Raw genomic sequence first — 12,102 nt, forward strand, 5'->3', positions numbered from 1 at the left:
GAGGCGGTAAAACATTTTGCAGTGTCACTTCATAGAGAGTTTTAGGTTGCCAAGTCCAACCGGTCGCAATATGAAGTTCGGTGTGTTAAGGAAAAAGATGGTTGTCCCTGGAGAGTGCACGCATATAAGGGGAAATGGAAGGATTATTGGACAGTGTCAGTCGTTACCAAGCATACATGTTTTCTACCTGGTGTTCAGAAATACCACAGGAACATTACATGTGCATTTGTTGCATGTGAGATGTATGCGCATGTCATCGATAATCTCACATATGAACCAAGGTCAATAATCCGACACATCGAAGAGACATACAAGTATACTATTAGCTATGCCAAGGCCTGGAGGGCCAAACAGAAAATAATAAAGATGAGATTTGGAACTTACGAAGCCTCGTATGACAATTTGCCACGCCTGCTTGGTGTTATCGAGGAAAGAAACCCTGGGAGCTCTTACGAAGTGAAGAAATTCCCCTCAATTGAACATCCTGGCAAGAGTGTGCTGCAAAGGGCGTTTTTAGCTCTACATGCATGCAAGATGGCATTCGTGAACTGTCGTCCTGTTCTCTGCATTGATGGGACATTCATGACAGGAAAGTATCGGGGCCAGATACTAACAGCAATAGGGGTAGATGGGAACAATCAGGTATTGCCCTTGGCATTTGCTTTTGTTGAGAGTGAGAATACCGACAGCTAGTACTGGTTCCTGAAATTGGTTAAAACAAAAGTTGTTGGTATGAGGCCAAATGTGTGCCTGATACATGATAGGCACGCTGGCATTCTGCGAGCGATAGAAGAGTTGCAGTTCGGGAGTATGGAACGAGGATACCCTGGTGAGTGGGAAGATGTACAGAGCAGGTGGTGCATGCATCATATGGGAGCTAATTTCTTCAAGCAATTCAAGAACAAGGAGCTCATGAACATGTTTAAGAGGCTATGCAATCAGAACCAGGAGAAAAAATTCAATGAGCTTTGGAAGAGATTAGATGAGTTGACAGCCAAATGCAGTGATCAGCGTACAGCGGCTCCATCGACCGCCGATGCTGACCCTCCTCAAGCTCTTGGACCTCTCCCAACGGATAGTCCAACATTGGTTAGAAGAACTGGATTGGAGATTCGGAAATTTTCTCAGTGGATTCTGCATGAACCAAAAGAGAAATGGGCCAAGGCGTATGACACAGGTGGTGCTAGATATGGAATAATGACAACAAATTTGGCAGAAGTTTACAACTGGGTGATGCGCGGTGTCCGTGGACTGCCACTAGTTGGCATACTGGAGTTCATTTTACATGGGACATGTAGGTATTTTAGGGATCGGTTCCAGGCAGCTCTTCCTTCTATGCCGAACAACAGCATTTTGTTTGGAACTTTCATGCAGAAAAAGCTAGAGGAGTTGCGTAAAAAGGCCATGAAACATCGAGCTCTAGTGCAAGGTACCCAACAGCACAGGTTTGAGATACTATGTCAAGATAAGGCAGGCAGGGGTATCTACCGCAAGAGAGTGAAGCAGGAGTGTGTTCTCAAAGCCGACGGCACATGTCATTGCTCTTGTGCAAAGCCAAAGCTGCTCCACAGGCCATGCACCCATGTTATTGCTGCCGCAGCGGAGTGTGGCATACCAGATGCAGTATATGTTTCACAGTACTTTAGTAAGCAAGCAATATATCATACATGGAGCGGCGAGATTTATAGGTTCGGCATAGCTGGGGAGTTCACAGAGACTAACGATGAAGTACTCAATATTCCTGACCCATCGAAGCTCCGAGGCAAGGCTGGAAAGAGGAAGACTCGTCGTATCCGCAACGATATGGACAAGTCGGAGGCTGGCAGGGTGAAGCGTTGCAGCAAATGCGATGAACGTGGGCACACCTACAAGCATTGTCCTAAAGACAAGGAGAAACCAAGTGCGGCAGAGGCAGGACTATCAGGATCAGCAGCAGATGGAGCTCACCCTATGGTCATGGGCACGCGGTCGACAAGGGACTCGTGCACTACGCCAGGAGCATCGCCGACGCCGCGGTAGGCGAGGTGCCTCAGTGGAGCTGGGGTTCCGCGTTGTTGGCGGCTCTGTACCGTGGCCTTTGTGAGGCTTGCACGAAGACGGATCCCAGCGCAACCTTTGGTGGGTGCCCTCTCTTTCTTTCTATCTGGGCAGCTGAGAGGATTGCGATCGGCCGCCCTGAGGTGGACCAGCACGCGTACGAGGAGTCACTGTACGCGGAGCGACCAGAGGTCGACTACCGTACGATGGGTACTCTGTGGTGCCGTCGTCAGGTACGTTGCATCGATCTTCTTGTATTGTTAAGTTAATTGCTAAGTTCATTTTACATCACATCGATCGTCTCGTATTGCAGCGTCGATGGGCTCACGTCTAGGTTAGGCGGTCGTATCCTGAGTTTGTTATGGAGTTCGACCGCCTTCTGCCGACTGACGTCGTGTGGGAGCCCTACAGTGCCGTGGCTACCCAGGCTCGGGCGCCGTTGGGTCTGTCCACACTCTGCACCAGGGACCAGGCGTACTGGATGACTACGGTTCCGATGGTCTTCGACATCTGCGTTGAGCCTCATGCCCCTTTCCGCGTGATGCGGCAGTTCGGCTTCCGTCAGCCCTTTCCAGTACCGTTTCCGACGACCGTATCAGCTGCTGTTCACCGGTAAGATCTTTCACTACGCTTTGAGTTGTTGCATTAAAATCTACCTGTCCACAATAATTTGCAACATCTGTTGATTCACACTAATATGACACATTAATTCGCAGTTACTCGCGCAAGGGTCAGCAGTCAGCTGGCGACTGGCCCGCCAAGTTGGTGACTTTTGTTGAGGACTGGTTGCTCGCAACCGAGGAGGTCGTGGACCACGAGGTAGAGCCACACACTGAGGAGGCGTACCAGGCCTACCTACGCTGGTACAAGCCACGCACCCGTACTAGGGTCACCTTCGCTCTCTTGGAGCAGCAGCCCCACGTTGCGAGCACTAGAGACCTCTACGCCAGGCACCGCGACCAGGACTTCGCTCGTGCTGTGAGTACCATGCATCGCACCATTCCTTTATGTTTTCATGTCTTTCTCTTCGTCAAATTTTACGAATATGTACGAAAAAATTAACCATGCAGGTCGACGACATCAACCGGGTCGTCGTTGACGGTTCAACGACGATCCAACATTTAGGCGCGAGGATTCCGATACCCGTAGAGGAGCACCTGATGACGTACACGCGGATGGTGGAGTCGATGCGTTCGATTCTCCGAGTGCTCACCTGTCGTGCAGACGACGTTGCTCGGGCAGACGCAGTTGTACAGCGGCCACCCGTACCGACTGGTCCCCGTCCAGCTGCGCACGTTCCTAGGCCGACTCCCCCTCCACACGGAGGTAAGTATTTTTAAGGATTTTTCTGTACATTCCTCGCACATATATGTGAACCATTTCACTTGCCGATTGCTTCAGGGTTTCGTGCACCGTTCAGCACCCCGCCTTCCTCGGCTAGGCCTTCTATTGTGCCCCCCACAGGTACCTAAAAAAAACAACATTACTTCGACAATCAATTTACATGCATTTTATGTCTTAGCTTACAAGGGTCCCGTTGTCGATGTGTAGGTTTCGCCCAGTTCGCTATGACGCAGGCCGCCCACTTCTCCTAGGCTGCAGGGTCAGCGTCTCAGGCAGCTGCGTCGACCTCGCACTCAGTGCAGTTTTAGCAGTACACCGGGACTTTGTCACAGGCAGCCGGCACGTCGAGTCAGGGTCCACCACTGGACCATGCTGGGACCTCGTCGGACCGCTTGCTGCCTTCCACCTTGCTCTTCGACATCACTGACTTCGACTTCGCTTCAGGCTCGACAGAGGATGTCATCGGCCCCTTACAGCTGGGAGGTGCACCGCCGGTGCAGACGCAGGACCAGGCGCAGGCCACTCCGCCGCCAGAGACTCGTGCTACCTGTGCTGTGCCACCAGATCGTTTCACCTACTCCCAGGACCACGTGCGAGCACAGGCCTGGAGGACCAAGCGTGGTCGCGGCGCGGGGCAGGGCCAGTAGAGCAGTCTTCTCTTTGTTTATTTGCTTCAGTTTCCAGTACTGTATGCTTGTGTAATGACTACGTTGTTGTTATATGTGCACGATACCTTTCGGCGCATGCACGACTACTTTCTGCCGCACCGATGCAGCCTCCTTTATTCGCGTGCGATACGAGTATTTGCCCGCCATTTGCCGCATACGACCAATGTAACTTTCGGCGCCGATCAGGCATGTAACTTTCGGCGCCAATCAGGCGCACCCACCATGCCCCGCCACGTTCACATGTCAGGGATATAACTCGATTTTTTGCGCCTATATAAGTCGCCTTAACGAGTGAGGCCTCACAATCTTTCAGAACTCAGTCACATTCAGTACTCTCTTCCCCACTTGCTTCACTACAAATCCTACCGGCTTTCGTCAATGGCTAGACGCCGGGGTGTTGAGGATCCGAACTAGCGTAGCAATCCTTGTGCATACCTACTACCACCTTGGTGCCAGCGTCCTCTCTGCCTATGCGGTGATCGATGCCAACTAATGGCTTCGAGGAATCCTGATATTCGAGGAAGGCGCTTTTTTAGGTGCCCTAACTATGACCGTGAGGTATTTTATTATCTGCATATGCTTATTCATTCCGTATGGGCAATCGCTTTATTCTTCGTAACACTATTCTATTCGGCAGACCCGCACTACGGCTTGCGCATACATCAAGTGGGTCGATACAGAAAATCCCGTTCTCAATCTAACCACTTGTTTACAAGAAGGTCGATGGTATTTCGCATCCGAAAGTACTGAGCAATACTTACAGAGAAAAGCGGCTTATGAACGACAATGTCGTGAACAACAGAGCGACTGGCAGGTGCTAACTACGGCACTCCCTCCATGGGAAGCCCGTCCAAGATGCAGGTGTGGTGATCGTTGTCAGGTTCTTCGTTCCATAAAGCCTACAACATTGGGTCGAAGGTTCTTTGTTTGTCCAAATATTCTTGACGACGATTTCATGGTAAGAATATTTTGATTACATGAATCCTTATTTTCTCACAACATTTACTAACTTGGCTCGCTTTACATCTATTCTTTCCTCCTAGGAACCACCAAGGAGATATCAATACAGAGAATGGATAGACACCAGAAGGGTTCTAACTCTACATAGCCGTGTTGTGCAGCTTGAACTACCAGAGCAATACAGGGTTACTAAAGCGCGTTTTGAGAGAGGAGAGGGATCCTCACGTAGGGGTTAGCTATTATCGGACAACTTGGCATATTGAAATTTCTACTGTCATGCTTCCTTGTCCCATTACTACATCGTCGTTGTATTCAACTATTGCACTACCTCCCTCCTAGTTCGAATCTAATATCATCTATGTAACCGCAATGGAAATAGTTGTATCATGTTCAAATTGTACTACTATTTCTTCATGTTACATAATTCTCCTCGTTTAAGTCCATATAATGTTCTACGCACGAGACTGCGATAGGCCTATTAATTATCCGAGTACTAATACGTCGAATAAGTTACAAAATAATACCTTACTTAACATATGAAATTGCGAAACAACCAACTTTAATACATTTTTATAATAATATTAACAAGTTTTACCAATAAATACTTCTTTATTTATTATTAACATAACATAGAAAAATCGTTTGGCCGTACTTTTTACATCTGGGTCCCTTGCCGCTCTCTACTGGGGCGGCAAGGGGCCCAAATGCAAAAGGTACGAGCGCAACCTCTTTATGGACGGCAAAAATTGCAATTAGCCCCTTGCCGCTCTCTGTATGGGCGGCAAGGGGGTAATTGCAATTTTGGCCGATGGCGGCAGACCGCGCGGTTGACCCGCCGTCTGCCACGTCAGCTTGCCGTCCAACACTGGGGCGGCAGGGTCTATTTTTGTAAATTTTTTTGGCCGATAGATTATTTCTGTAAATATTAAAAAAAATCTAAAAATGAAAAAAATTCACCACTGAGAGCTGCCGAGCTATGCTTGTGTGATAGCACAATCCTATAGCTGTAGATGTTTAATTCAAGTTAATAGTGTCTTATTTAGCATTTATATATGCTTTTTAAAGAAACAAAGTTGATAAAGTACTCTTGTTTCTTTAATATGGACACCTTCTTATGTTTATCTGCATGTTATATTTTCCAGCAATTAAAACATATTAATTCTTTCTTGAGTAAAATTAAACTTAAGGTGGATACAAATAAGTGCAACGAAACACTTTTTGCGATGTGACAACTTGCTTAGTCCGTACTAACTTTAAACCGACCACTCAAGTGAAAATGATCTTACAAGACGCTCTCTATAACACGCTTGTACGTTCCAACCCATGCTAGCAGGATAGTACTAATTAATTGTTATTTTGCAGGAAAAAAACCCATAACTTGCACTGTATAACTTTATATAAGTATTTAAGGTCCCTGCATTTTTCAATGGCTATTTTTATTGGAGAATTTGGGCTTGAGGACTAATGTTGTCATACATTTTTAACTAAGGTTGAGGACAAAGTAGAGTTGTGACAGGAAACGAACAATATCTATTAAAATTATTACTTCCTTAAGGTTAGGTGTGGAAAATTAGTTGCCAAGTAAAACTCCATGGGGGTCCATGCATGCTAGCTAGCAGTTCCAGTGTGGTTTCCACCAGTGACCGCAACTTTGCTCTTCATGCAATCAATGATCAATCTGGGCTTCTATTATGGCAAGTAAAAAAACAAGATTTTGAGAAAGAGACATCATTCTAAACATATTATTTTAAGAAGATATTATGAGCATATTGGAGATTGAACACGAGACTTCATGATTAAAACCACGCACTAACCCTTGCCACTGCACTTGCATCTCCCCTTATGACAAGTCAGGACGGCCCAGTAATGGGAGAGGCAAGATTGAAATTTTTTGTCTACAAAATACAAATTTCCAGTGTGGTTCCACTGTTCCAGCCGGTGATCACGATTTTGCTCTTCATGCAATCAGTTTGTGCTACCTTATGACAAGTCAGAAAGGCAGAATAATCGGAGATGCAAGATTGGATTTTTTTTCTTTTTCTACAAAAAATACTACAAATTTCTAGCACGGCACATACTTCCTCCATCCCAAAATAAACATGTGAGTCCTCTACGAGCTATATGTTTGAATCTGCATATGTTTGCATGGACTAAACAGGTTATTATATTATACATAAATGAATGTTTTATAAGTTGCTATATTTATTTATATCCACCATATACGTTTGTATATCATAAGTGTAATTTATCTATATTTATTCTTGCTTGGTAGCTTGAATTAATTGAAGGTCATGGTATAATTTATATAACTGAAACAATCAAATGCGGCAGAGATGTGTGCGTACAGTTGGAATTAATTGAAGCTAATATATGTGTTGCACTGTTTCATGGTTGAGAAGATTTGGCGGGTCATTATCGATCGATCAGAGCAAATATTAATGGTGAGAATTAATGTTTACCTTTAAAATGTCCTGCTACTGCGAAAACTATATACATTTTTCCTCCGCACGCTGAAAAAAATAGAAGGTGTGCATATAGCCTTTTGATACAGTTTCCAAATTCCAACTTTAATAATTAAAACTTTTAAATATATTGTCACTAACCACGAAATCAATTGAAAGTAATACAAATCCAATACATGTCACCTATATGACCCTAAATATATATAGTAATAGAAAAAATATCCATGCGTTGCAACGGGTAAAGTCTTTTTTATATACAATAACTGTTAGGAGCTAAGTAATAAATTAAAATATTATAATCGCTAAACATTATAATTAAAAAGTTAATGAAAATTATTCTTGTTTTTTTGGTCGAAAGCCCATTTCTTTTTTCCTTTTCAGTCTCGGCTTACTACGCTACATGTTTTCGCCCTAGCCCACAAGTAAAGCTGCAGGCCCAGCTTGTACACTCTACTAAGTCTTCAACCTCGCGAAAGTATTCTCGTGCCCATGAAATGCCAGAGCTGATCCTCCTCGTCAAATTCGGCCGAATATTTTTCGATCTCTCAAAATTAATAGAGGGCTTTTGATCCACTCAATCTGCTATATCTGTTTTTCCAATATTAGAATGAACCAAACTCACCGATCGGTCTTATCAGAGCAAATTAGAGGCGGCGCGTGCGGATCGGACAAGAGGAGATTGAATAAAAAGGAAAAAAAAAACTCGTGACCACTAAAAAATCGAATGAAAAAAAGGCAGGTGGAGAAGGGAAAAAACCAGGCCCACAAAAAAACGAAAAAAACTAAAAGAACTAATCGTATGGTGGGAAAAAAACCAGGCACACAAAAAATCGGACGGAAAAAAAAGGCAGGTTGAGAAGGGAAACACACCGGGCCCACAAAAACGCAAAAAAACCAATCCAACGGTGGAAAAAAAGGGAAAAAAACCAAGACAGAGAGAAACGGTGCACGGATAAAAAAAGAGTCGGACAAAAAAAAAATCATGCGTTGTGTTGGTGTGCTGAACGGAGTTGGAAAATAAAATCCCGTGCTATTGGGCTGACGTACGAAACTCACGGGCAAAAAACCCTTGAATTTTTATAATAGGTAAAGATTTTTGAAAAAAAAATATTAGTATCAGCTTATAATTATTTTTGGAAAACTACAAATGTTACTTCTCCAAATACGTGTTCAACGATCGCGCGAGGAGCGATCGAGCGGGGCAACATTATTACAACAATGACTTTTCAGCAGAAAAATTTAAAGCTATCACTATTAGCCATATTTAATGAAGTGATTGAATATCAGCTGAAGACCTGCTGGCCAGATTGTTGATTGGCTGTAACAGGATAGCCATCGATCGACGCCGGTAAAATCGTGAATCCTAGACACAAACTATTTTATCATGATTGCGGTTGGGCAAATTTAGCTTGGCATGCAGACATCGTGTTGACTGATCATGAGTCGTCGCATGAGCACACAGATCGACACCAGATGAGTCCATTTCTGATGGCTGTAGAGGTACCGCACCCTGAGGGAACCGGTAGAGAATAACCGCACACACACGATCGCTTCCATACACGTTGCAGTATACTTATATATCCGTTTTAATTAAATATATGGTACGGTTAACTTTTGAAAATAATGTTAGATCGATCATTCGTTTCCTTCAAAACCTTAATTTATATGTGCATCATTTTTTTAAAAAAAACTTTTACACTAAAGGTTACTTTATTAAAGATTTATTTTTTCATATTTACACTAATTTTTAAAATAAAAACAATCAAATATAATGTCTAAAAGTGAATAAAACCTTATATTACAAAACTGAGAGAGTATGCCAGTTACTTAATTTTCCTAGCTAAATATATATAATTGTAACTGATCAACATTTATCAGTTCAACCGAAACAAAGCTCGATATATATATTATTAGCGAAAAATCAAATCTAATGTTCAAAAGAATAACTAATTGCCTTAATTAGAAGATGAATGCTCTATAGAGCTAGAAGCAAGTATAGTAGTAGTGATTACTACTCGCCCATGATCAGTAAATGTCCTGATACTGATAGAACACTAATAGCAGTTACAATAGCAGACTATTAGCTAGCTACAAATATGAGATAAAAGATGAGAGAGAATAGTAGCAGGCTACAGATCTGTAGCTAGCTGCAGCACGAACTCCAAGACATAATATGTGTATGATAGGTCGAACCATATATTAATAATATAGTAACCAACTATTATATGAATCAGCTATTAGATTGGCTATAAATGACTTGGAGCTAGTAGTTGGCTATACCATTAACCTTGCTCTAATAAGAGCAAGTAGAATAACAAGTTACTCCCTCCGTTCCACTATACAAGGCGTAATTGCTTTGATGTAAAAACCAAGGAAGCTCATATAACTACCGCAGAATTAGGGGGCTTTAAAACAATCAGAGCAACCAACCAATAGTTTTCACTGCATGCATGCATGTGCATGGATGAGAATTACAGGATTCAAAGAGGCGCCTCTGCAGCTTCCTTCAATGCATGCATGCGCATGAACGAGAATAATGGAGTCAAGGAGGTGCGGCTGCATGTGCCGCCCTATATTGTACTGGAACTTGTGAAAAAAAACAGTTACGCCTTGTATAAAGAACGGAGGGAGTACATAATTAAGTAAGCTGAACGAAGCTACACGAGAGACACTCTCACTGAACGACGAGTAGTAGTGATTACTACTCGCCGGTTAATTAAGTACTAGTAGAACACTAAGGACACCAACAATGATTATATATAAGCTCTCTACAAGAGATCCATGTCAGCATATTTTCCTACTTGAAAGGTATTAAATGAAGAGAGAGAGCAAAGCTATCTACTAACTTAGAGATAGTCTTTAGAGAAAAACGAGACAATGCATGAGAGAGCTATAGATACCAATGTAGACATACTATTAAGGTGGTTTACTATTAATCGAATCTATTGCTGATATATACATGTTTTATAGATAGCACCTTACTTTACCATTACGGGTGCTCTAAGAGTATTATATGTATATGAGAGAGGAATCAAGTATTAATGGTGCTGTTTGATTAGCTATAGAAAATTTTAAGCTCGCATTTAATTAGCTATACTATTATCAAACTTATTTTAATGGAACACATATTAGAACAAGTTTAATAGTATAGCCAACTACTAGCTTCAATTCATCTATAGCTAATCTAATAGCTCATTTGTACAATAGTTACATACTATACTATTAATACTGATCTCACTTGTTATACATACACCGTGTCTTGGAGTCCATGCTATAGCTGGCTATAAATCTGTAGCCCGCTGCTTTTCTCTCTCTTTATTTATCTTCTTAAAATATGTTTGCAGCTGGCTTATAGCTTACTATTGTAATGCTCTTAGTATATACATCATTGAGATTGAGAAGAGTCTAGTATAGCTAGCTCGATGGAGTCCAACTCCCAACGACTTAGCAGCGACTGCCATCAATGGTTGATTCTATATCATAGCACGTGGCCGCATCTCCTGTTGGCTTCCTATTTATACCCTCCACCCATCGACCGACGATCCATCGATCACCGGCGACGAGAGACACTCTCACTGAACGAAGCTACCTAGCTTAATTACCTAGCTACTCGATCGATCATCAGTCTAGATATGGCGGCTTTGAACGGTAAGGTGGTGGTGGCGGTGATGGTGGTGGCGATGGTGGTGGCGGCGCCGGGGGCGTCGGCGGCGATCACGTGCGGGCAGGTGGGGTCGGCGATCGCGCCGTGCATCTCTTACGTGACGGGGAGGGGTGGCCTCACCCAGGGATGCTGCAACGGCGTCAAGGGGCTGAACAACGCCGCCCGCACCACCGCCGACCGCCAGGCCGCCTGCCGCTGCCTCAAGACCCTCGCCGGCACCATCAAGTCTCTCAACCTCGGCGCCGCCGCCGGCATCCCCGGCAAGTGCGGCGTCAACGTCGGCTTCCCCATCAGCCTCTCCACTGACTGCAGCAAGTAAATTAATCATCCATGCATATGCATGCTACTTTTTTTCAAGTTAATTCAACTTAATTTACTGACTAATCCACTGTATATATGCATGATTATTTCATTGGTGCAGGGTCAGCTAGATCGATTAATCCTGCTTGGACCGACCGATCGATATATCGATCGATGCTGGCTCGCAGTTGATCAACTAGCCAAAATAATAGCTACAGTAAAAATAACAGCTGGGGCATATCAATGCAGCGCTGGTCATCTCTCTCTCTATCTCTGTATACTTTATGTTGCACGCTCCGTGCGTGCATCAGCATGCTATCTTAATTTTCTTGAGTCTGTACACTGCTCTGTGTACGTGTAATCCTACGTTGATGAATTGCATCTTGTCCAGACTTGGACCTAGCTAACTACGTACTCCAGCTTGGCAGCTTCTTGCTGAGGCAATCTGTAGTAATTTCCTTGTTACATTCCCCTGTCCCCTCTGCTCCCTCTATCCCATAAAAACAAACCTAATATACTAAATATGACACATATATTCTAGTACTATAAATCTAGACAGACGTATATTTAGATTTGTTGTACTAGAATATGTCACGTCCAGTCTTATGTTCGTTTTTTTGGACAGAGAGTATATCATATGCAAAAATTGATAAATGCACATCATGCT

General features: G+C 43.6%; 1 protein-coding gene across 1 annotated transcript; it reads left to right on the top strand.

The window, feature by feature from the left end:
- Positions 1–11,001: 11,001 nt before the first annotated feature.
- Positions 11,002–11,900, top strand: LOC127753986 (non-specific lipid-transfer protein 1-like). Its single transcript, XM_052279434.1, has 2 exons — positions 11,002–11,450; positions 11,557–11,900. Exons 1-2 carry the CDS (start codon positions 11,104–11,106, stop codon positions 11,564–11,566), a joined length of 357 nt encoding a protein of 118 aa, XP_052135394.1. The 5' UTR covers positions 11,002–11,103; the 3' UTR covers positions 11,567–11,900.
- Positions 11,901–12,102: the final 202 nt, after the last annotated feature.

The sequence above is a fragment of the Oryza glaberrima genome, chromosome 11 (genome assembly GCF_000147395.1).
Source record: "Oryza glaberrima chromosome 11, OglaRS2, whole genome shotgun sequence".
Taxonomy (NCBI): Eukaryota; Viridiplantae; Streptophyta; class Magnoliopsida; order Poales; family Poaceae; genus Oryza; species Oryza glaberrima.

What these genes read in the sequence shown, in the direction of transcription:
- LOC127753986 (XM_052279434.1), top strand. Translation starts at nt 11,104, where the DNA reads ATGGCGGCTTTGAACGGTAAGGTGGTGGTGGCGGTGATGGTGGTGGCG.